This window comes from Pristiophorus japonicus, chromosome 2 (assembly GCF_044704955.1).
Source record: "Pristiophorus japonicus isolate sPriJap1 chromosome 2, sPriJap1.hap1, whole genome shotgun sequence".
Classification (NCBI taxonomy): domain Eukaryota; kingdom Metazoa; phylum Chordata; class Chondrichthyes; family Pristiophoridae; genus Pristiophorus; species Pristiophorus japonicus.
The window spans coordinates 77,189,503-77,216,012 of NC_091978.1; the positions used below are offsets into that span (position 1 = coordinate 77,189,503).

Genomic DNA, 26,510 nt, shown 5'->3' on the forward strand with positions numbered 1-26,510 from the left:
GGACCGGAACCAATGTCCTAAGGGGAGTGTTTGCTAGTGATGTTGGGGAGGGGTTAAACTAATATGGCAGGGGGATGGGAACCTATGCAGGGAGACAGAGGGAAGCAGAATGGGGGCAGAAGCAAAAGATGGAAAGAAGAAAAGTAAAAGTGGAGGGCAGAGAAACCAAAGGCAAAAATCAAAAAGGGCCACATTACAGCAAAATTCTAAAGAGGCAAAGTGTGTTAAAAAGACAAGCCTGAAGGCTCTGTGCCTCAATGCGAGGAGTGTCCATAATAAGGTGGACAAATTAACTGCGCAGGCAGCTATTAACGAATATGATATAATTGGCATCACGGAGACATGGCTCCAGGGTAACCAAGGCTGGGAACTCAACATCCAGAGGTATTCAACATTCAGGGAGGATAGACAGAAAGGAAACGGTGGTGGGGTAATGTTGCCGGTTAAAGAGGAAATTAACGCAACAGTAAGGAAGGACATTAGCTTGGATGACGTGGAATCTGCATGGGTGGAGCTGCGGAATACCAAAGGGCAGAAAACGCTAGTGGGAGTTGTGTACAGACCACCAAACAGTAGTTGAGAGGTTGGGGACAGCATCAAACAAGAAATTAGGGATGCGTGCAATAAAGGTACAGCAGTTATCAGGGGCGACTTTAATTTACATATAGATTGGGCTAACCAAACTGGTAGCAATACAGTGGAGGAGGATTTCCTAAAGTGTATTAGGGATGGTTTTCCAGACCAATATGTCGAGGAACCAACTAGAGGGCTGGCCATCTTAAACTGGGTGATGTGTAATGAGAAAGGACTAATTAGCAATCTTGTTGTGCGTGGCCCCTTGGGGAAGAGTGACCATAATATGGTAGAATTCTTCATTAAGATGGAGAGTGACACAGTTAATTCAGAGACTAGGCTCCGGAACTTAAGGAAAGGTAACTTCGATGGTATGAGATGTGAATTGACGAGAATAGACTGGCAAATGAAACTTAAAGGGTTGACGGTGGGTAGGCAATGGCAAACATTTAAAGATCACATGGATAAATTTCAACAATTGTACATCCTTGTCTGGAGTAAAAATAAAATGGGGAAGATGGCTAACAAGGGAAATTAAGGATGGTGTTAAATCCAAGGAAGAGGCATATAAATTGGCCAGAAAAAGCAGCAAACCTGAGGATTGGGAGAAATTTAGAATTCAGGAGAGGAGGACAAAGGGTTTAATTAGGAGGGGGAAAATGGAGTATGAGAGGAAGCTTGCTGGGAACATAAAAACTGACTGCAGAAGTTTCTACAGATACGTGGAAAAAAAAAGATTAGTGAAGACAAATGTAGGTCCCTTGCAGTCAGTTTCAGGTGAATTTATAATGGGGAACAAAGAAATGGCAGACCAGTTGAACAAATACTTTGGTTCTGTCTTCACGAAGGAAGACACAAATAACCTTCCGGAAATACTAGGGGACCGAGGGTCTAGTGAGAAGGAGGAACTGAAGGAAATCCTTATTAGGTGGGAAATTATGTTAGGGAAATTGATGGGATTGAAGGGCGATAAATCCCCGGGGCCTGATAGTCTGCATCCCAGATTACTTAAGGAAGTGGCCCTCGAAATAGTGGATGCATTGGTGCTCATTTTTCAACAGTCGATCGACTCTGGATCAGTTCCTATGGACTGGAGGGTAGCTAATGTAACACCACTTTTTGAAAAAGGAGGGAGAGAAAACGGATAATTATAGACGATTAGCCTGACATCGGTCGTGGGGAAAATGTTGGAATCAATTATTAAAGATGAAATAGCAGCGCATTTGGAAAGCAGTGACAGGATCGGTCCAAGTCAGCATGGATTTATGAAGGGGAAATCATGCTTGACAAATCTTCTAGAATTTTTTGAAGATGTAACGAGTAGAGTGGACAAGGGAGAACCAGTGGATGTGGTGTATTTGGACTTTCAAAGGGCTTTTGACAAGGTCCCACACAAGAGATTGGTGTGCAAAATTAAAGCACATGGTATTGGGGGCAATGTACTGACGTGGCAGACAGGAAGCAGAGAGTCGGGATAAACGGGTCCTTTTCAGAATGGCAGGCAGTGACTAGTAGGGTGCCGCAGGGCTCCGTGCTGGGACCCCAGCTATTTACAATATACATTAATGGTTTAGGTGAAGGAATTAAGTGTAATATCTCCAAGTTTGCAGATGACACGAAGCTGGGTGGCGGTGTGAGCTGTGACGAGGACGCTAAGAGGCTGCAGGGTGACTTGGACACGTTAGGTGAGTGGGCAAATGCATGGCCGATGCAGTATAATGTGGATAAATGTGAGGTTATCCACTTTGGTGGCAAAAACACGAATGCAGAATATTATTTGAATGGTGGCAGATTGGGAAAAGGGGAGGTGCAATGAGACATGGTACATCAGTCTCTGAAAGTTGGCATGCAGGTGCAGTAGGTGGTGAAGAAGGCAAACGGCCTTCATAGCTATGGAATTTGAGTATAGGAGCAGGGAAGTCTTATTGCAGTTGTATAGGGCCTTGTTGAGGCCTCACCTGGAATATTGTGTTCAGCTTTGGTCTCCTAATCTGAGGAAGGACATTCTTGCTATTGAGGGAGTGCAGCGAAGGTTCACCAGACTGATTCCCGGGATGGTAGGACTGACATATGAGGAGAGACTGGATCGACTGGGCCTGTATTCACTGGAGTTTAAAAGGATGAGAGGGGATCGCATAGAAACATATAACATTCTGACGGAACTGGACAGGTTAGATGCAGGAAAAATGTTCCCGATGTTGGGGAAGTCAAGAACCAGGGGACACAGTGTAAGGATAAGGGGTAAGCAATTTAGGACTGAGATAAGGAGAAACTTCTTCACTCAGAGTGTTGTTAACCTGTGGAATTCTCTACCGCAGAGAGTTGTTGATGCCAGTTCATTGGATATATTCAAGAGGGAGTTAGATATGGTCCTTACGGATAAAGGGATCATGGGGTATGGAGAGAAAGCAGGAAAGGGGCGAATGATCAGCCATGATTTTATTGAATGTTGGTGCAGTCTCAAAGGGCCGAATGGCCTATTCCTGCATCTATTTTCTACGTTTCTAAGGGGAGGAGGTGCCAGGATTAATTGCGGAGTTGACCAGGGTGTCGCGGAGCGAGCAGTCCCTTCGGAATGCTGCGAGGGAAGGGGAGGGGAAGATGTGATTGGTTGTGGGATCACGCTGGGTGTGGCAAAAATGGTGCAGGATCCGTTGAACCTGGAGGCTGGTGGGGTGAAAGGTGAGGACAAGGGGAACCCTGTCGTGGTTCTGGGAGGGAGGGGAAAGGGTGAGAGCAGAAATGCGGGAAATTGAACGCACACGATTAACCACGGTGGAGGGGAATCCTCGGTTGAGGAAAAAAGAAGGCATCAGAGGCGCTAGTGTGGAAGGTACCATTGTCAGAACAGATGCAAAAGAGACGGGGAAGCTGGGAGAATTGAATCTAGTGCTTACGGGATGCGGGGTGGGAGGAAGTGTAGTCCAAGTAGCTGTGGGAGTCAGTGGGCTTATAGTGAATGTTTGTCAATAGACTGTCCCCAGAAATGGAGTCAGAGAAGTCGAGGAAGGGAAGGGAAGAGTCGGAGATAGACCATGTGAAGGTGAGGGAAGGGTTGAAATTGGATACAATGTAAATAAAATTTTCTCGTTCAGGGCGAAAGCAGTAAATGGCACCGATACGGTTATCAATGTACCGGAAATAGAGGTGAGGGAGGGGACCCGAGTCGGACTGGAACAAAGAGTGTTCCACATATCCCATGAATAGGCAGGCAAAGCTAGTACCCATGCGGGTCCCCATAACAACACCTTTAATTGGAGGAAGTGAGCGGAGTCAAATGAGAATTTGTTCAACGTGAGAACAATTTCAGCCTGGCGGAGGAGGGTGGAGGTGGATGGGGACTGGTTGGGCCTCTTCTCAAGGAAGAAACGGAGCGCCCTCAGGTTTGAAACAAACCAGTACATGGAAAAGTCTCACATCTGCCACATTGGTAAGGACTATTTTTTTCTTTCATTCTCAGATTGTGGGCATTGCTGGCAAGAACAGAATTAATTGCTCATCCCTGAGTTGCCCTGAAAGTGTGTTGGTGGGTTTGTAGTAGTTTTGATACTACCGAGTTGCTTGCTAAGCCAGTTCAGACAGCTGTTAAGACTCAAACATGTTGGTGGGAGACAGGAGTCACATCTAGGCTAGACTGGGTAAGGATAGCAGGTTCACTTCCCGAAAGAACATTAGTGAACCAGTTGGAATTTTACAACATTAAACAGCTTCATGATCCTTAGATCATGATGAAGAGCATTCATAGAAGTGTGGAGAGCATGGATAGAGGTCCAGAGCATCACTACACTCCTTCGCTGTTATCACGTAGAGCAGAGAGAATGTTGAGGCACAGCCCCATGACAGTGGTATTGGCTCCATGGCAGATGCTCATGCTGTCCTCTCTCAGGAGGCCAGCATGCCAATCTTGCCAACCTCTGGCCCAGGGTCCTTGTTAGTTCCACACACCTCATCACAGGTGAGGCAGGTAAGTGATTGGTAGTGATTGTGGGCTATGTTTTTCTTTTAAATTAACATATAGCATCGAACTAAATACTAAAAGACCAAGAGATTGATTAAGAGGGGAAAAATAGAGTGTGAGAGTAAACTTGCAAGGAACATAAAAACTGACTGCAAAAGTTTCTACAAGTACGTAAAAAGAAAAAGATTAGTGAAGACAAATGTAGGTCCTTTACAGACAGAAACGTGGGAATTTGTAACAGGGAACAAGGAAATGGCAGAACAATTAAATAAATACTTCGGTTCTGTCTTCATGGAAGAAGACACAAATAATGTCCCAGAAATGCTAGGGAACCAAGGGTCTAGTGAGCAAGAGGAATTAAAGGAAATGATTATTAGGAAGAAAATAGTGCTGGAGAAATGAATGGAACTGAAGGCAGATAAATCCCCAGGGCCTGATGATCTGCATCCCAGAGTACTAAAAGAGGTAGCCTTGGAAATAGTGGATGCATTGGTTGTCATCTTCCAAAATTCTATAGATTATGGACAGTTCCTGCAGATTGGAAGGTGGAAAATGTAACCCCATTATTTATAAAAGGAGGGAGAGAGAAAACGGAATACAGACCGGTTAGCCTGACATCAGTAGTAGGGAAAATGCTGGAGTCTATTGTAAAGGATGTGATAACAGCACGCTTAGATAATATCAACGGGATTAGACAAAGTCAACATGGATTTATGAAAGGAAAATCATGTTTGACAAAGCTATTGGAGTTTTTTGAGGATTTAATTGATAGAATAGATAAGGGAGAACCAGGGGATATAGTGTATTTGGATTTTCAGAAGGCCTTTGATAAAGTCCCACATAAGAGATTAGTGTGCAAAATGAAGGACGTAGGATTGGGGGTAATGTATTGGCATGGATTGAAAATTGACAGGAAACAGAGAGTAGGAATAAACGGGTCCTTTTTGGGGTGGCGGGCAGTGACTAGTGGAATACCACAGGGATCAGTGCTTAGGCCCCAGCTATTCACAATATATATAAATGATTTGGATGAGGGAACCAAATGTAATATTTCCAAGTTTGCTGACGACACAAAACTAGTGGGATTGTGAGTTGTGAGGAGGATGGAAAGACGCTGTAAGGCGATTTAGGTAGGTTGAGTGAGTGGGCAAACACATAGCAGATGCAGTATAACGTGGATAAATGTGAAGTTATCCATTTTGGTAGGAAAAACATAAGGACAAAGTATTATTTAAATGGTGATGACTTGGGAAGTGTCAATGTACAGAGGGACCTGGGTGTCCTTGTACACCAGTCATTGAAAGCAAACATGCAGGTGCAGCAAGCAGTTAGGAAGGCAAATGGTATGTTGGCCTTCATGGCAAGAGGATTTGAGTACAGGAGCAAGGATGTCTTATTACAGTTATACAGGACCTTGGTGAGACCGCATCTGGAGTATTATGTGCAATTTGGTCTCCTTACCTAAGAAAGGATATACTTGCCATCAAGGGAGTGCAGTGAAGGTTCACCAGACTAATTTCTGGCATGGCAGGACTGTCGTATGAGGAGAGATTGGGTCGACTAGGTCTCCATTCACTAGAGTTTAGAAGAATGAGAGGGGATTTCATTGAAACGTATAAAGTTCTGACTGGGTTGGATAGACTGGATGTGGGAAGGGTGTTTCCCCTGGCTGGGAAGTCTACGAACAAGGGGTCACAGTCTCAGGATACAGGGTAGGAAATTTAAGACCGAGATGAGGAGAAATTTTTTCACTCAGAGGGTGGTAAACCTGTGGAATTGTCTACCACAGAAGACTGTGGAGGCCAAGTCACTGAATATATTTAAGAGGGAGACAGATAGATTTCTAGAAACAAAAGGCATCAAGGGGTATGGTGAAAAAGCAGGAATATGGTGTTGAGATAGAGGATCAGCCATGATCATATTGAATGACAGTGCAAACTTGAAGGGCCGAATGGCCTACTACTGCTCCTATTTTCTATGGGTTAGACTTTCCACTTTGTTCGCTAGGGCCCAAAAAATGGGCAATGTTCCAGCCTTAGCGATGTTGCAGCCTTCATGATCGCTGGAACATCGGCCATTTTTTGGATCGCGATTTTCGGCGCGGCAATAGTCCAGCAATGTGAAATGGGCGAAGTGATAGCCCAGCTATGTCACATCGCCCAGCGATAGCCCAGCAATGGAAAAGGGTTCGCAAATGTTTTTTTTTTGGTTGGCCATGTTTTCCCGCATTTCGGAAGGTCAGGGATCATCCACACATGCGCAGAAGTGGGAGAGAGATCAAGAGAGGAGAGAGAGAGGAGGAAGGCAGAGACAGAGAGGTGAGAGAAAAGAGAGAGAGAAAGAAAGACAGAGAAATATGTCTGACAGCGATGAAAGTGGGAGAGATGTGGAGACGGGGAGGAAGAGGGCCAAACCCTTCTCTGAGGAGGCCAACGAGGCCCTCGTGGCAGAGGTGCACTTCCACTGGGCCCAATTGACCGGGGGCGGCGGGGTGGGAAGTGTGGTGGGAAAGCAGCACCACGGGCGTACCGCAGGTTATAGGGCGAGATAGCCAAGGTCGTTTCGCCTGCGTCCCACGAGCCCAGGGGATCTGACCAGTGTTGCAAACACTGGAACAGCCTCGTTGCTTCTGCAAGGGTAAGTAAGACTTTATATTTTACTGATGTACATTCTAAATATACTAATTATTATAATGGTAATTCTCCTGGATTGAATGTAAACTTGTTATTCTAACTTATATAACATATATCATCCCCGTTAAGAACTGGACAGGGCTATGAACCGGTGCCCGTTTTAAGCCTCTCTGGCTGCTGTCAGTTACACAGGGACCCAGCATGGACTGGGGGAGAGCTGCCTTTGCTCACTATCTGGCCTGGGACACTTTTGGACATCAGCTACTGTCATTGAATTGTGGACACAACCCCTATTAGCATATAACGTTTGAAACTGTTGTGTATAAATGACATAACCCAGTCCAGTAGCTTATGCCATGCTCTATTCACGTTCGCAGTGGAAGATATCTCATAATCGGGCTCAGCAGAAGTGCACCGGGAGAGGCATTGCTGTAATACAGACCCTCACCGACCTGGAGGAACGTGCTGCAGCACTACTGGGGGCCCACAGCCGAGTGGTCACCACCTGTGGTGTTGCCGGACCATCGCATGCGCCACGTGAGTAATGTGTCAAGCAGTGTAAGAGCTATGTGACATTATTTCAATCTCATATCATAGACGAATGATGTCATGTTATGCATGCAGCCTCTGTGCAACTCTCTGCCACACTCAGGTCGACAACATAAGAACATAAGAGCAGTCCATCTGGCCTTCTGTCCCCTTCTCTGCCCACACCCCAAAAACCCTCATTCCCTTATCATTCAGTCTATCTGTGACTGATCCATCCTCCACAGCTCTCTGGAGCAATGATTTCCACATAGAAATATTGCCATAGATACCACCATATGATGCATTAATATGTAACGTTTCTCTGTCACATTTATGGGATTATTGCTGTTCCTCCTACGTATGCCAGTGCAGTGCAACGATGTTTTCTACTCTAATAATCTCAGTTGTGTCTTGCAGCTTTACTAGCTCCAGAGGCGCAACGGGAGGACAGACGTTCACATGGACCTGACCCACTGCATGTGTCATTCACCACAGGTGAAGAAGAGGAGACCACCAGGCCCGAGGAGGTGGAGGAATACCTGGAGACAGAGGAGGATGCCCCTTGCATCCCTCTGTCTGGGGAACCTGCGGCCACGATGGGGATCCCAACTGAGGAGGTACCGGAACCAAGTGGCATGCAGTTGGCAACGCCAAGGCGCGCATTGGTGCTGTTGCAGACTCCACAGAGGCCAGGTCAGTGGCTTGAGCAAAGGCCTACCCTGGACCAGCGCGTGGAGCGCCTGGCACAACTGTGCGAGGAATCTGTCGCGATCCAGCATGAGGAGCTCCAGGTGTTTGTGGGGTTCATGCAGGAATTCTCCCAGGTGTCTGCTAGCCAAGTGGAGGTAACGCAGCAGATAATCCTGGAGTTGCGTGGAATCTCCGCCTCCAACCATGCCATGCGGCATGCGTTCTTGGTGGTACACGGCGCTGCACCCCGAGCTCCTTGACCATAAGCACCGGCACACAGGCGGGTCAGGATGATGCACCACCTCCTGACTCGGAAGGCGATCCCCCTGTTTTGTCTTCCCCGCCAACACCCCCCAACAGGCGATCGTCCCAGCATGTCCCCCACCACGGCAGGAAGTCTTGCCATTGCCCACTGCACGCCGGCTTCGCAGCAGTACCCGGGGACCAAAACGGCTGGGTGGGGCAACGACATGGGTGGGGCGGGGGGGGTGCAGGATCTGGAGGGAAACGTGGCCGCAGGTAGAGAGGAGGGTGCACTCTTTTTAATATTGTTTCTATTGTTCACATTTATTGTTGGTGTTGTTGTTTCACTGTTGGGCTGTGGGTGGGAGGGTGTTTTGGTGTTTGTAATTGAAAAATTACATTCAAAAGTTTTATTAAAACCTTTTTATTTCACTTTATAATTGTTGTGCAGTGTCTTCTAATAATGTAAGTTAAAATAGAACATTAGTGCAACTGTTGTTCTACAATGTCCAGGCCAGACCAAGAAATGTCAATTATTTATAGAAATATAACAAAACGTTTAATTGTGAGTGTATCTATCTTTAAAAGGCCCTTAAATAATTCACAAACTATCTAAGCCCCTGTTTAAGGGGCCTCCTGCCTTCCACCGACGTTCAAAATGGCGTCCCTAGTGCTTAGTTCTGTGAGGAAGGCCAGACAATATTCTCCAGCGATGTTCTCGGCGAGTGATCAGCCCGGCGATGTGCCGAAAGTTGGGCTGGGCGATGTGTGGGCGATCACCTCAGCGATCACCTTGGCGATGTGAGCTGAAAGTTGCGCCAGGTGACATGTCGGCAATAAGCTCAGCGATGTGTCCCAACTTTCCATTGTTGGGTGATATATGGGCACTAGCCCAGCGATGTGGAAAGTCTAGCCCTATGATTCTAACACCTAGTTAGCTGACGCTGAGATACAGCAGTCTGCAGCTGGACCCTCAGTGGCCGGAGCTGCTTGAGATCACCCACCACTGCCATCTCAAATGGCTTTGGTGGATGATCAGCAACCTTCTATTTTCCAGGCTCCAGTGATAAGGGAACCACCTCAAAGGAGCACCAGAATAGGTAAATGAGCACAGAGGCCAGGCACTAAGGGATTGCATGGTTAATTTCATCCCACCCTCTTTCACTTTCTTCTTGAGACTCCATAGGTGTGTCCTGCCTTGCTTGCCACTGCTGATGCTTCCCCCCTGGTGTGGCAGCCTCAATGGCAATTCCAGCAACATCCTCATATTTCCAAAAACTACCGCAGTCAAAAGTCAGCTCTCCAAAAGCTCTGTACTCTCAAAAACTGCCAAAACTCAGCTAAAACAGCCAGAAAATGGCTCCAAAATTCCATCAGCCGAAATTGACTAACAGGAGAATTAGCTTAAATGAGGATCTGTTTAAATGTTGCTGCTTCAGCCTGCCTCCTGAGCGTTCCTATAACATTTTGCTGGGCAGGCTTAAAGAATGAGGGATTCAGACCCTTCCAAGCACCAATTTCCCAAAAGGGTCCTAATTCAAGCACAGAACCCCTAGTTGCACATTATAATCAGCCAAGCGTTCATTTCAGGCTGCCAACAGGGATGCCTATGGAGCCAGGGATGCTTATGGATCGCCCGAACCAATGTGCCAGCCTCCGCATTTTGGGTGCACTTCTGGCGCGGGATATCCCACTGCAAAAGTGGTCGATTTAGCATCCATATAATGCCTGAAAAATCGGCTAAACACAGTGGAACTTTTACTCCGACAATTACCCTTTTGAAATAAATGCTCAAAAAATAAAATCCAGTATGTAATTCCATCTAATGTGTGTATAATATAAAATTGAGAGTGAGCCCATCATACTTGGGCTTATCTCAAGATGAAGTCCCCAGCATTAAAAGGGCATGAATGAGCATAACTTATTTGGCCTGCTTTGATTTTGTCACATAAAGTCATCTCTATGGAAAATGCTAGATAATATTGCACGCAAGTATAGTAAAAATTATATATATTCTACCTCCCCAGAACCAGGATAAAACCTAGCCTGTGGGAAGATCTCTTATTAGAACTGTTAATGGTAATAAATGAAATAAAGTTTAAGAACATAAGAAATAGGAGCACCAGTAGGCCATACGGCCCCTCGAGCCTGCTCCGCCATTTAATACGAACATGGCTAATCCGATCATGGACTCAGGTCCACTTCCCTGCCCGCTCCCCATAACCCCTTATTCCCTTATCATTTAAGAAACTGTCTATTTCTGTCTTAAATTTATTCAATGTCCAAGTTTCCACAGCTCTTAGAGGCAGCGAATTCCACAGATTTACAACGCTCTGAGAGAAGAAATTTCTCCTCATCTAAATTTTAAATGGGCGGCACCTTATTCTAAGATTATGCCCCCTAGTTCTAGTCTCCCCTATCAGTGGAAACATCCTCTCTGCATCCACCTTGTCAAGCCCCCTCATAATCTTATACGTTTCGATAAGATCACCTCTCATTCTTCCGAATTCCAATGAGTAGAGGCCCAACCTACTCAACCTTTCCTCATCAGTCAACCCCCTCATCCCCGGAATCAACCTCGTGAACCTTCTTTGAACTGCCTCCAAAGCAAGTATATCCTTTCGTAAATATGGAAACCTATAATGACTCAAGAATCTGGTTACTGTAAGCTCACTTAGGTGCAACCTGATCCATCTTTATTCCAGCCTGAGAGTGCCTGCGTGACAAAGACACCCACTTTATATACAGGTGACCAAGCACACATGCCACATGCGTACAGCCCGATGCCCTCCGACTGCGGCGCCCTCTGCTGTCTGGTGACCCCCAAGCATTAATACATAACAACAGCCCCCTTTTAAAATCTTAACAACAGTCTTTTTACAAATTAAGATGGTCTGGGGCTTTCCTCTCACGAGTTGATCGTCTCAGTTCAACTTTGGCGCTGGGCGAGCGTTCTGAGTCTGTTGAAACTGAGGGCTGAGTAGCCGATCTGATGGGAGTGGTCATGACCACATCAGAGACTGAAGGTTCACAGTCAGTAATGTCAGCAGAGTCCTCTGATGAGTGAACAATGGTTGGTTGGTCACTGACTGCATCTTCCTCACTCGGTTCCAATTCATCCGTCTGCCGCAGTTCAACCTGCTCAAGGAGTTTCCTGCATGTTTGCCCATTCTTGAGCACGACAATAAACACTCTGTTATCCTCCTTGGCTGTAACAATACCGGCGATCCACTTTGGACCTTGACCATAGTTCAGTACATAAACCGGATCGTTGACCGAGATGTCACGTGACACGGCAATACGATCATGACACCATTGCTGACTTTGACGTCTGTTTTCAACATGATCATTTAAATCAGGATGAACAAGAGAAAGACTGGTCTTGAGATTTCTCTTCATCAGTAGTTCAGCAGGAGGAACCCCAGTAAGCGTATGAGGTCTTGACCTGCAACTGAGCAATATACATGACAACCGTCTCTGCAGTGAGCCCTGAGTTACACATTTCATACTTTGCTTGATCGTTTGAACGGCACGCTCTGCTTGACAATTAGAAGCAGGCTTGAATGGAGCTGATCTCACATGTCTGATGCCATTGAGTTTCGTGAACTCCTGGAACTCAAGACTTGTGAAGCAAGATCCATTGTCGCTCACAACAATGTCAGGCAAACCATGAGTAGCAAACATGATATAAAGGCTCTCAATGGTAGCTGTAGACGTGCTGGATGACATAATAACACACTCTATCCACTTAGAATATGTATCTACTACGACAAAAAACATCTTTCCTAGGAACGGGCCGGCAAAATCAATATGGATCCTTGACCTTGGTTTGGATGGCCACGACCAAAGACTCAGCAGAGATTCCGCTGGTACTTTACTAAGCTGCATGCAAATATTGCACTGCTGCATGCATGATTTCAGATCAGAGTCAATTCCAGGCCACCATACATGAGACCTAGCAATAGACTTCATCATAACAATACCAGGATGAGTGCTAGGAAGTTCATGTACAAATTTTTCTCAGCCTTTCTTGGGCATGATTACATGATTACCTCACAGTAAACAATCTGACTGAATGGACAGCTCATTCTTGCGACGGTTGTAAGGTTTGGTTTTCTCACGCATCTCCATAGGTATGACAGACCAATCACCACCGACTACACACTGATAAAATAGGGTCATGGCTGGTCCAGATCCTAACTTGTTGAGCAGTTACAGGGGTTCCTTCACTCTCAAAAGCATCCATTACTAACAGTAGATCTGCAGGTTGAGGCATCTCCATCTCAGTTGTGGGTAAGGGCAGATGACTCAGTGCATCGGCACAATTCTCAGTATCAGGTCTATGACGGATGATGTAATCATAGGCAGACAATGTCAGCGCCCACCTTTGAATGCAGGATGATGCATTGGTATTATTACCTTTGTTTTCTGCAAACAATGAAATGAGTGGCTTGTGATCCATTTCTAGTTCAAAACGAAGACCAAACAGGTACTGGTGCATTTTTTTTTGCACCATAAACACAGGCCAAAGCTTCTTTCTCTACCATACTGTCAGCTGTTTCCGCTTAGACAAACATATCGAAGCATACGCAGCAGGTTGTAGCTTGCCCGATTCATTTGCTTGTTGGAGTACGCAGCCAACCCCATATGATGAAGCATCACAGGCCAATACAAGACGCTTACACGGATCATAATGAACAAGCAATTTGGTTGAACAAAGCAGATTCTTGACTTTCTCAAAGGCTCTATCTTGAGAAGCATCCAAGACCTAGTTGTCGCCTTTTCTTAGTAACACATGCAGTGGCTCTAGTAAAGTGCTCAATCTGGGTAAGAAATTACCAAATTAGTTGAGTACCTCAAAGAACGAATGCCGCTCCATCGCATTCTGAGGCCTGGGTGCATTTTTGATGGCCTCGGTTTTTGAATCAGTGGGTCTGATGCCATCAGCAGCAATCTTCCTCCCGAGGAATTCGACTTCAGGTGCCATGAATACACACTTCGAACGTTTCAACCTGAGTACCACTTTGACCAGACGCTGTAGGACTTCTTCAAGATTGTTCAGATGTTTCACAGTGCTCCGACCTGTAACCAGAATGTCATCTTGAAACATGACAGTTCTGGGAATGGACTTCAGTAAACTCTCATATTCCTCTGAAATATGGCTGCAGCCAAGCAAATCCCAAAAGGACACCAATTGTAGACGAACAGTCCTTTATGGGTGTTGATGTAGTTTCTTCAAAGTGTCGGACAAGCTCCTGGGTCATATAGGCTGACGTCAGATCCAGTTTCGTGAATTACTTTCTACCAGCTAGCATGGCGAACAGGTCATCAGCCCTTGGTAACGGATATTGATCCTGTTTCAAAAATCGGTTAATCGAAATCTTGTAGTCTCCACAAATCCTGACAGTGCCATCACTCTTCAACACAGGAACAATGGGACTAGCCCACTCATTAAACTCGACCGGTGATATAATCCCTTCACGCTGGAATCTGTCAAGCTCAATTTCAATCTTCTCCCTCATCATGTACAGAACAGACCGAGCTTTGTGATAGGCCTTGCATTGGAATCCAGATGAATCTGCACCTTGGCTCCCGTAAAATTATCAATGCCCGGTTCAAACAAAGAAGGAAACTTTTTCAATACTTGAGCACACGAAGTATCATCCACCGAGGACAATATCTTGACATCATTCCAGTTCAGCTTGATTTTCTCGAGCCAATTCCTGCCAAACAGCGTTGGACCATTACCTGAGACGATCCATAATGGTAGCTCGTGAACTACACTGTCATATGACACCTCGATTGCTGCACGACTAAGCACCGATATGAGTTCCTTAGTGTACGTACGCAACCTGGCATGAGTGGACTCTGCTTCGGTTATGCAGCCTTAGTGTCCCACAGCTTGTCGAATGTCCTTTGGCTCATTATCAACTGGCTCACACCCATGTCCAGCTCCATTGATATAGGCATGCCATTCAGCTTCACATTAACGACTATTGGCTGGTTCTTGCTCAGGAACGAATACAGTCCATGCACTTCCTCCTCGGGTTGTGTATCCGGGCCATCACTGAACTGGTCCTCTTCAACCACATGATGTGCCGCACCACGCTTGCTCCGTTGTGGACACATCCTGTGAAGATGCCCCACTTTCGAACATCCATTGTCTAAACCGACACTGATGAGGCCGATGATTGCCCCCACAACGGCAACAGGGTAAAATCTGGTTCGAACCAGTTGGCGGGCTCTGAACAGCGGCAAATTTCGCGTAAGCAGCTCTGCCTGAAAACAACACCATCTTGTTTACAGTACTTGCCGTGGAACTCCGACTCATCGATGATATCTGCCTCAAATTATCATCCGTCGTCATGCATGCCTGGGCAGCTGCGATGGCCTTTTTCAAATCCAGCGTCTCTGCAGCCAACAGCTTCCTGAGGATCGCATCATGGCTGATGTCTTCCAGCATGTTCCCGAACTTACACGGCTCAGCAAGACGTCGCAGGTCGGCGACAAATCCCGACACGCTCTAGCCCTCAGCATGAACATCCGTGTAAAAACAGTAGCGTGATATGATGATCCCCTCTTGTGGCTTCAGATGGTTACCCACCAACGTACACAATTCCTCGTACCCTTTTTCCGCCGAACGTACAGGCAAGAGAGGATTCTTCATGTGGCCGTAAACTTTCAGACCACAAACGGTGAGGAGAAATGCCCTGCGCTTAACCGCGTAGGCCTCTGCCTCTATGCCGTTGGCCACAAAATACTGATCCAGGTGGTCGACAAAATCGGTCCAATCCTCGCCCTTCATGAATCTCTCCAGGATTCCAACCGTGCCCACTGTGCATGTGAAGGTTCTTAAATTACCTCGTCACCAATTGTAATGACTCAAGAGTCTGGTTACTATAAACGCACTCAGGTGCAACCTGATCCATCTTTATTCCAGCCTGAGAGTGCTTGCGTGACACCCAGCTTATATACAGGTGACCAAGCACACATGCTACATGCGTACAACTCGATGACCTCCGACCGCAGCACCCTCTGGTGTCTGGTGACCCCTAAGCATTAATACATAACAAAGCAAAACTGCATGCAGTATTACAGGTGTGGCCTCACCAATACCCTGTATAACTGTAGCAAGACTTCCCTGCTTTTATACTCCATCCCCTTTGCAATAAAGGCCAAGATTCCATTGGCCTTCCTGATCACTTGCTGTACCTGCATACTAACCTTTTGTGTTTCGTGCACAAGTGCCCCCAGGTCCTGTTGTACTGCAGCATTTTGCAATTTTTCTCCATTTAAATAATAACTTGCTCTTTAATTTTTTCTGCCAAAGTGCATGACCTTACACTTTCCAACATTATACTCCATCTGCCAAATTTTTGCCCAATCACTTAGTCTGTCTATGTCCTTTTGCAGATTTTTTGTGTGCTCCTCACATTGTTTTTCCTCCCATCTTTGTATCATCAGCAAACTTGACTACTTTACACTCGGTCTCTTCTTCCAAGTCATTAATATAGATTGTTGGTTTGACATTCTTAATTTGGTTTCCAGTAGACTTCAATCATAAAACTGCCCAAATTTGTATTGAGTCATGAACCACTTCTCCCTGAACTGCAGGATGCTGGAAGATAGGCATTTAGATTGTTACAATAATTCAGGGATATCCAGAAATTAATCACGATTTTACACGATTCCTCATGCCAAAATGATGACCTATGCTACCGAAATTACAGAGCAAAATGTCTCTGTTCTCCAGCATTGTTTATCCTCAAGTTATCAGCCAATAATAACAACTTGCATTTATATAGTGCCTTTAACATAGTAAATATAATAATTTAAAACGTTGACTGAGTCTGACATTGAGTCTTCACATAATATAAAAAATTACCTTTCCATCTGTTGTAACTGCCGCAAAAACAGTTGAAGAGTATGGTGACCAGGTAACATCTCCAACCGGTGAATTAAGATCAAAAGTGAACATTGGGTTCCTGAAAAAGAACACATATCAACCGTAATTAAAGTAATGTAAACTTACATTAAAACACTTATTGGTTTCTTGGGTCGGCGCATTTCTTAGAATAGCCTGTTCCTAGCATTCTTTTTCAGCAGAGTTGATATCTGTCACTGTACAGTACTGCACTGAAGTTTTGTAGGAACACTGATACGGAAAAAATTCGGGATCGTCAGCAAAGTTGCCGGTGTCACCAGCAACTGCAGTTAATGGCCTCTGGAAATGGCCGCAATACTAAGCAAGTGAAATTGTGCTGGGGACATGGAGATAGGTGGTGCAGCGCTCACCTTCCATGTAACTGCTGGCATTGCTGGAGGGATCCGGGATGAAGTCTCTGTCCAGGGATGGCGTTGGAGCTTCCCACAGCCTCTAGGAGCGAAGTTGTAGGGCTCGCAAGGAATTGTAGACAATGAAGAAATTTGAAAATTAATGGGACCATGCACACTGAAGCTCTTTATGCCTTTTAAGAAATATTCAAATTTTAAATAAGTTCCAAATGTGAATATTCAGCTGTTAAATTCACATTCATAACCTTAACAAATGGTAAAACTGCCTCAGGACTAACACAAATGGCTCAGCCAGGGAAGGGCACTGAGGGTCTCACACACAGCACTCCAGCTTTGTGCAGGGGGTCAACACTGCAATATAGGCCCTCTATCCACAGCGGCCAGGAGTAATTGTAATCAATTTATGATTACAAGGAGCAAGATAGGTTGCAAATCCTATAAATAAATAGTTATGTTTATTTTCAACAGATAGGTTTCATTTTGAAAGCAAACTGATTGAGAATCCCTCCTAATGGGCCCAAGTTTCCGCCCTCTGGAAAAACGGCGCATCTCGATAAGGTGTGCCGACTTTCTAGAAGAAAAAGGGTGGCGAAAACTTACCTTGTGAGTCTGCGTGCTCTTCAGGATGTCTTCATGCTTGGCGCATGTACAGTAGCTCCAGGCCCCCGAGGCTATGTGGGAGGGGCCTGAAGCACGCGCCCCTAGCCCTGGCCGAATGGGTTCACCGGGGCGGCGAAGATCGAACTCAGGCCTCCCTCCTCTTCAGCTTCAGCTCCCGCTCCCCCCCTCCATTCAAGTCCCGCTCCGGATCTCCGGATCCCCACCACCACCGCCCCCCCTCCCGTTCAGGTCCCACTCCGGACCCCACCGCCGTTCAGGTCCCGCTTTGGCTCCCCCCGCGCCGCCCTCCCTCCCTTGCGTTCAAGTCCCGCTCCGGCTCCCCCCGCCCCACCGGCCGTTCAAGTCCCGCTCCGGCTTCCCCCCCCCCCACCCCACCGGCCGTTCAAATCCCGCTCCAGCTCTCCCCTACCCTCTCCCCGCTCCCTCCCCTCTCCTCTTCCCCTCCCTCTCCTCTCTTCCCCCCCTCTCCTCTCTTCCCCACACTCTCCTCTTCCCCACCCTCTTCCCCCCCTCTCCTCTTTCCTCCCTCTCCCCCCTCCTCTTCCCTCCCTCCCTCCTCCTCTTCCCTCACTCCCTCCTCCTCTTCCCTCACTCCCCCTCTCTTCCCTCCCTCCCTCCCTCTCTCTTCCCTCCATCCACCCCCTCCTCTCTTCCCTCCCTCCCCCCTTCTCTACCCTCCCTCTTCCCTCTCTTTCTTTCCTCTTCATCCTCTTTCCCCCTCCTCTTCCCCCCTCCTCTCCCTCCCTCTTCCCCCTCCTCTCCCTCTCTCTTCCCCCTCCTCTCCCTCGCCCCCCTTCCTCCACCTCCCCCCCTTCCTCCCCCCACCCCTCGCTATCAGAAACACAGAGACACCGACAGAGACAGAGAGAGAGACACTGACAGAGAGAGAGAGAGACACTGCCGGGGGTGGGGGGGGGGGGGGGGGGGGCGTCCCAGCATGCTGTTGGAGGGCTCCCGGTGCTGCAGTCGGTGAGTAGAAACGTAATTTTTTATTTACTGATTTTTTAATTTTTTTATTCTTTTTGATTGATTTATTGGTTGATTTATTGATTTATTTATCATTTATTATTGATGATGGCTCTTTATTTGTAAAACTGAAGTGTTTGTAAACTTTCCTCCCCCTCCCCCCCGTTCCCTACGCCTGATTTATAAGTGTAGGCAAGGTTTTTCTGAGCGTACAAAAATCTACACGTACTCCATTCTAAGTTAGTTTGGTGTAAGTTTTTGCTGCCTAAACTTTCAAAACAGGTGTAAGTGGCTGGACACGTCCCCTTTTGAAAAAAAATCTGTTCTAAAATGGAACTATTCTAACTCACTTGAACTGGAGCAAACTAAATGCCGAGAATTGCAATTTCTAAGATGCTCCATTCTAAACTAGTTGCTAAAAAAATAGGAGCAACTCAGGCTGAAACTTGAGCCCAATGAGTGAGACTGAAGAGGTCTACGTATTAATTGGTGCATTTGCCCAACGATACAACGAGACACTCTCCTTCTCAACTTTCACTTACTTTAAATTGTGATCCCAAATCTTCACTGTCCAATCAGAACTACAGGAAATAAAGATCTCTGGATGGAAGGTATTCCAGCGTAAGGCATCCACTGCCATATGATGGGCATCATATGTATCCAGAAACTCACTTGAATAGGCTTTGGAGCACTAAAGAATACAACAGTAACAAATTATTTATAATGTTAGGATAATATACACAAAGTGGCAGAATAAGAGTAAAACTTGAGCAGTTTTTAGCCTCAACTTTGAAGTATTTTGGTGCTTTGTACATGGTTCAGACAATATATAACTCTTTACAATTTCTTATCTTTTTTGTGTTCAGTTTACTGTTTTCTATTTCTCTTGGTGTGGTTGTCATGGGAACATAGGAATGTAACATACCAGAAAACAACATTGTACTCCATCTAGCTGACTGCACTGAAAGTAATGGGCTGAATTCTTATCTTGAGTGGGCGCCGTATAGCGGTTTGCCATCGCAAACTTTCCATCAGTACGCATGTGTGTTTAACTTAACTTGATCGATTGACTGAGTCATGTGGCCAATTAACTGGAGCAGGTCTGATGACATCACTGATGACTTGCCTTCAGCTCGCCTATTTAAAGGAGCCTTGCACACATTTGAGTTGAAGGTTGTTGTAGGAGGATTGAGGTGATTGTGAGAGTCGCTTGTCGCTTGTCGCTTGTCGCTTGTCGCTTGTCGCTTGTCGCTTGTCGCTTGTCGCTTGTCGCTTGTCGCTTGTCACATCCAATACTTTGACTGTGAGGATGCAAGCATTTATAACCAAGGATGCTGTCTCAGCACCAGAAGGCTGTGTCCAGGTTTTCTGATTTTTAAAAATTTGTTACTGGAATGTGGGCGTCGCTGGCAAAGACAACATTTATTGCCCATCCCTAATTGCCCTCGAGAAGGTGGTGATGAGGCACCTTCTTGATCCGCTGCAGTCCTTGTGGTGAAGGTATTCCCACAGTGCTGTTAGGGAGGGAGTGCCAGGATCATGACCCAGAAAAGATGAAGGAACAGTTATATATTTCCAAATCAGGATGGTGTGTAACTTGGAGGTAAACTTACAGGTGTTGGTGTTGCCATGCGCCTGCTGCCCTTGTCCTTCTAGGTGGTAGAGGTGGTGGGTTTGGGAAGTGCTGCTGAAGAAGCCTTAGTGATTTGCTGCAGTGCATCTTGTAGATGGTACACACTGCAGCCACGGTGCACCGGTGGTGGAGGGAGTGAATATTTAAGGTGATGGATGAGGTTCCTGTTTTGTCCTGGATGCTGTCAAGCTTCTTGAGTGTTGCTGGAATTGCACTCATCCAAGCAAGTGGAGAGTATTCCATCACTCCTGACTTGTCCCGTGTAGATGGTGGAAAGGCTTTGGGGAGTCAGGAGGTGAGACACTCCGCATTGAATACTAAGCCTCTGACCTGCTCTTGTAATCACAGTATAACGTGGTTGGTCCAGTTAAGTTTCTGGTCAATGATGACCCCCGGGATGTCGATGGTGGGAGATTCGGAAGGTGAGATACGCTGCAGTATTTTACTTTTGTATTAAGTGAGCATAAGAAGCCCTTGCTGTAATGTATTTGCTTCATGGGTTCTTTGCTTAAGAATTCATAGCAATACATTGCTATGAAGAACTGGTTGGTTTATTGGCAAAAGGTTTATCAATCACAGTGCACATTACAAGTTTAGCCACCAGGCTCACAACTATCTGCCTCATCGTGAATCCCCCAAACCCAACTGGCTGAGATTTTATTGAGTCTTGTGACCATCACATGAATGGCTAAGCCACTCCCAACTCAACAGCTCTACAACAATTTTAAATTGTAACTAAGTCAAGTGCCCCTTTTAGTAAGGGCACTGGAACCCACAAAGTAACAAATAAACTTTAAGGCAACCTTGACAAATCAAATTAAAATTATGATCCGTTCTGTAATGATGCACTCCAGACCATCCGGTGCCCACCTCTCGCGGAAGGCTGCGAGCGTATCGGTAGATCTGCGTGCTCCATCTCCAGGGACACCCTGGCACGAATGTAGCCGCGGAAGAGAGGCAGGCAATCGGGCCCGCTGCTTGGACATGTTAATGGTCACCATGGCCAGATATATGAGCTGTCCTACGAGGAAGCCCTCTGACCTGCCGCTCCTATCTGCACCGGGTGCCCAAAGATCAGGAGTATGAGACTGAAGTACAGCCAGAAATCGAGGAGCACCCCCTTCAAATAGTGGAAGAGGGGCTGCAACCTCAGGCACTGTATAAAAATGTGGAACACGGACTCCTCCAGACCGCAGAAAATGCAGGCAGTCAGGAAGTCCATGATCCGACTTAAAAACTTATTGCACGGGACTGCCTCATCCAACACCCTCCAGGCCAAGTCACTAATAGATAAAGGGAGGACTCCCCCATAGAGAATCCTCCATTGGGGACCCCGCCTCCTCCGGACGGCAAGATGGTATGCCATGGTGTGTCCGGATGGAAAAATGGAGGGTGTGCAAGAGCAGCCCATATAGGAATCCCCTCCGCGCAGAGCTGAAAGGCAGTGAAGGGATTTCCCAAAGGCGGCTCAAGTTGTGAGGTGCTGGCTCCGGAGGGAGGTTTTGGGGCTTGGCGCTGATGAGGAATTCTGTTCAGATGGGGGTCAGTTCAGAAGGAATCGCTCCACGTGCTTGAGCCTCCTCGAAACACCTAGTGGAGTCAGGGCCGAGTGCCACTTTTAGCGACTCAATAGCTTTGGCTGCGAGCCGAACGTCGGCCATGGATGGGCGCTGTGCCAGCTCCTCTGGCGCCATTCAACTTGCTCTTCTGCCATCCAGTAGGTCCTTGACTCTGGTCACCTTGCCAAACACAGCCCTCTCCTCCACCTGCCACCTAAAACCGTGGTCGTGGAGGTACGGACTCCTGAGCAGCGGCTCAGATAGTAAGAGTTACTACAGGAACATAAAAAGGAAAAGAGTGGCTCAAGTAAATGTTGGTCCCCTGGAGGATGAGACTGGGGAATTAATAATGGTGAACAGGGAAATGGCAGAGACATTGAACAAATATTTTGTATCGGTCTTCATGGTAGAAGACACTAAAAATATCTCAATAATGGATAATCAAAGGGCTATAGCGAGGGAGGAACTTAATACAATCACTATCACTTGAAGTAGTACTTGGTAAAATAATGGGACTAAAAGTGGTCAAATTCCCTGGACCTGATGGCTTAAATCCAAGGGTCTTAAAAGAAGTGGCTGCAGAGATAGTAGATGCACTGGTTGTAATCTCCCAAAATTCCCTGGATTCTGAGGAGGTCCCAGGGAATTCAGGAGAAACTTCTTTAACCAGAGAGTGGGTTGATGTTTTGTAATTGGACATTCGAAAGGTATTTGACAAAGTACCACAAAACAGACTTATTAACAAAATTAAAGCTCATTGGATTAAAGGGACAATGGCAGCATGGATATAAAATTGGCTAAAGGAAAGAAAGCAGAGAGTTGTAAAGAACATTTGTTTTTCAGACTGGAGGGAAGTCTACAGTGGTGTTCCCCAGGGGTTGGCATTAGGACCATTGTTCTTTTTGATAATTAATGACCGGGACTTGGGTGTACAGGGCATAATTTCAATGATTGCAGATGATACAAAACTTGGAAATGTAACAAACAATGAGGCAAATAGCAAAAGACTTCAGGAGGACCTAGACAGACTGGTGAAATGGGCAGACAAATGGCAGATGAAATTGAACACAGAAGTGTGACGAGTTATACTTTAGTAGGAAGAATGAGGAGAGGCAACATGAAACATAGAAACATAGAAAATAGGTGCAGGAGTAGGCCATTCGGCCCTTCTAGCCTGCACCACCATTCAATATGATCATGGCTGATCATGCAACTTCAGTACCCCTTTCCTGCTTTCTCTCCATACCCCTTGATCCCTTTAGCCGTAAGGGCCACATCTAACTCCCTTTTGAATATATGTAACGAATTGGCCTCAACAACTTTCTGTGGTAGAGAATTCCACAGGTTCACAATTCTCTGAGTGAAGAAGTTTCTCCTCATCTCGGTCCTAAATGGCTTACCCCTTATCCTTAGACTGTGACACCTGGTTCTGGACTTCCCCAAAATCGGGAACATTCTTCTTTCATCTAACCTGTCCAATCCCATCAGAATTTTCTGTGTTTCGATGAGATCCCCTTTCATTCTTCTAAATTGAACTAAATGGTACAATTTTAAAGGAAGTGCAGAAACAGAGAGACCTGATGGTACATGTACACAAATCTTTGAAGGTGGCAGGACAAGGTGAAAAGGCTGTTAAAAAAGTATATGGGATCATGGCTTTATTAATAGAGTAATAGAGTACATAATGCAAGGAAGTTACTTAAACCTTTAACCTTTATAGTGGCAGAAGAGTCAGCAACCAGAGGACACAGATTTAAGGTGATTGGCAAAAGAACCAGAGGCGACATGAGGAAACATATTGGGACTGAAATTGCCCCTTTCCTTAAGGCCTGTTACCGTTGCAAATCGGTGGCCACGTTGTGGAGTGGAGTGGCCACAGACTTGTGGGTGGAATGGCCGCTGATAGCCCAAGGATAGAATAAAAGGAAAAGGAGGTGGGGTAGCATTGCTGGTTAAAGAGGAGATTAATGCAATAGTTAGGAAGGACATTAGCTTGGATGATGTGGAATCTATATGGGTAGAGCTGCAGAACACCAAAGGGCAAAAAACTTTAGTGGGAGTTGTGTACAGACCTCCAAACAGTAGTAGTGATGTTGGGGAGGGCATCAAACAGGAAATTAGGGGTGCATGCAATAAAGGTGCAGCAGTTATCATGGGTGACTTTAATATGCACGTAGATTGGGCTAACCAAACTGGAAGCAATACGGTGGAGGAGGATTTCCTGGAGTGCATAAGGGATGGTTTTCTAGACCAATATGTCGAGGCACCAACTAGGGGGGAGGCCACCTTAGACTGGGTGTTGTGTAATGAGAGAGGATTAATTAGCAATCTCGTTGTGCGAGGCCCCTTGGGGAAGAGTGACCATAATATGGTGGAATTCTAGATTAGGATGGAGAATGAAACAGTTAATTCAGAGACCATAGTCCAGAACTTAAAGAAGGGTAACTTTGAAGGTATGAGGCGTGAATTGGCTAGGATAGATTGGCAAATGATACTTAAGGAGTTGACTGTGGATGGGCAATGGCAGACATTTAGAGACCGCATGGATGAACTACAACAATTGTACATCCCTGTCTGGCATAAAAATAAAAAAGGGAAGGTGGCTCAACCGTGGCTATCAAGGGAAATCAGTGATAGTATTAAAGCCAAGGAAGTGGCATACAAATTGGCCAGAAATAGCAGTGAACCTGGGGACTGGGAAAAATTTAGAACTCAGCAGAGGAAGACAAAGGGTTTGATTAGGGCAGGGAAAATAGAGTACGAGAGCAAGCTTGCAGGGAACATTAAGACGGACTGCAAAAGTTTCTATAGATATGTAAAGAGAAAAAGGTTAGTAAAGACAAACATAGGTCCCCTGCAGTCAGAATCAGGGGAAGTCATAACGGGGAACAAAGAAATGGCAGACCAATTGAACAAGTACTTTGGTTCGGTATTCACTAAGGAGGACACAAACAACCTTCCGGATATAAAAGGGGTCAGAGGGTCTAGTAAGAAGGAGGAACTGAGGGAAATCCTTATTAGTCAGGAAATTGTGTTGGGGAAATTGATGGGATTGAAGGCCAATAAATCCCCAGGGCCTGATGGTCTGCATCCCAGAGTACTTAAGGAGGTGGCCTTGGAAATAGCGGATGCATTGACAGTCATTTTCCAACATTCCATAGACTCTGGATCAGTTCCTATCGAGTGGAGGGTAGCCAATGTAACCCCACTTTTTAAAAAAGAAGGGAGAGAGAAAACAGGGAATTATAGACCGGTCAGCCTGACATCAGTAGTGGGTAAAATGATGGAATCAATTATTAAGGATGTCATACCAGCGCATTTGGAAAAAGGTGACATGATAGGTCCAAGTCAGCATGGATTTGTGAAAGGGAAATCATGCTTGACAAATCTTCTGGAATTTTTTGAGGATGTTTCCAGTAGAGTGGACAAGGGAGAACCAGTTGATGTGGTGTATTTGGACTTTCAGAAGACTTTCGCCAAGGTCCCACACAAGAGATTAATGTGCAAAGTTAAAGCACATGGGATTGGAGGTAGTGTGCTGACATGGATTGAGAACTGGTTGTCAGACAGGAAGCAAAGAGTAGGAGTAAATGGGTACTTTTCAGAATGGCAGGCAGTGACTAGTGGGGTACCGCAAGGTTCTGTGCTGGAGCCACAGCTGTTTACATTGTACATTAATGATTTAGACGAGGGGATTAAATGTAGTATCTCCAAATTTGCGGATGACACTAAGTTGGGTGGCAGTGTGAGCTGTGAGGAGGATGCTATGAGGCTGCAGAGTGACTTGGATAGGTTAGGTGAGTGGGCAAATGCATGGCAGATGAAGTATAATGTGGATAAATGTGAGGTTATCCACTTTGGTGGTAAAAACAGAGAGACAGACTATTATCTGAATGGTGACATATTAGGAAAAGGGGAGATGCAACGAGACCTGGGTGTCATGGTACATCAGTCATTGAAGGTTGGCATGCAGGTACAGCAGGCGGTTAAAAAAGCAAATGGCATGTTAGCCTTCATAGCGAGGGGATTTGAGTACAGGGGCAGGTGTTGCTACAGTTGTACAGGGCCTTGGTGAGGCCACACCTGGAGTATTGTGTACAGTTTTGGTCTCCTAACTTGAGGAAGGACATTCTTGCTATTGAGGGAGTGCAGCGAAGGTTCACCAGACTGATTCCCGGGATGGCGGGACTGACATATCAAGAAAGACTGGATCAACTGGGCTTGTATTCACTGGAGTTCAGAAGAATGAGAGGGGATCTCATAGAAACGTTTAAAATTCTGACGGATTTCGACAGGTTAGGTGCAGGAAGAATGTTCCCAATGTTGGGGAAGTCCAGAACCAGGGGTCACAGTCTAATGATAAGGGGTAAGCCATTTAGGACCGAGATGAGGAGAAACTTCTTTACCCAGAGAGTGGTGAACCTGTGGAATTCTCTACCACAGAAAGTTGTTGAGGCCAATTCGCTAAATATATTCAAAAAGGAGTTGGATGTAGTCCTTACTACTAGGGGGATCAAGGAATATGGCGAGAAAGCAGGAATGGAGTACTGAAGTTGCATGTTCAGCCATAAACTCATTGAATGGCGGTGCAGGCTTGAAGGGCCGAATGGCCTACTCCTGCACCTATTTTCTATGTTTCTATGTTTCTAACTGGCCTCTCGAGTTTTTCTGATGATGCCCTGATTCCCCCCCGAACGATCCGTCTTAAGCGCGTCATCGCCGTGCACACTGCCGATCTAACCACCCGACATTCCCCTCGGAAAATCTTCGGCCTGCCTGGCGGTGCCCAAACAAGCTTTTTCCCCATGGTC

General features: G+C 46.1%; 1 protein-coding gene across 2 annotated transcripts in view; it reads right to left on the bottom strand.

Moving 5' to 3' along the window:
- dnai1.2 (dynein, axonemal, intermediate chain 1, paralog 2) overlaps positions 1 to 26,510 on the bottom strand; it is a 610,660-nt gene that overhangs the window by 179,074 nt on the left and 405,076 nt on the right. For both annotated transcript variants that reach the window (XM_070868013.1, XM_070868021.1), the window contains exons 17-18: positions 19,050 to 19,198; positions 16,511 to 16,610 (exon numbers count right to left, since the gene is read on the bottom strand). In XM_070868013.1, the coding sequence (XP_070724114.1) occupies positions 16,511 to 16,610; positions 19,050 to 19,198 (249 nt within the window). The remainder of the gene's footprint in view (positions 1 to 16,510; positions 16,611 to 19,049; positions 19,199 to 26,510) is intronic.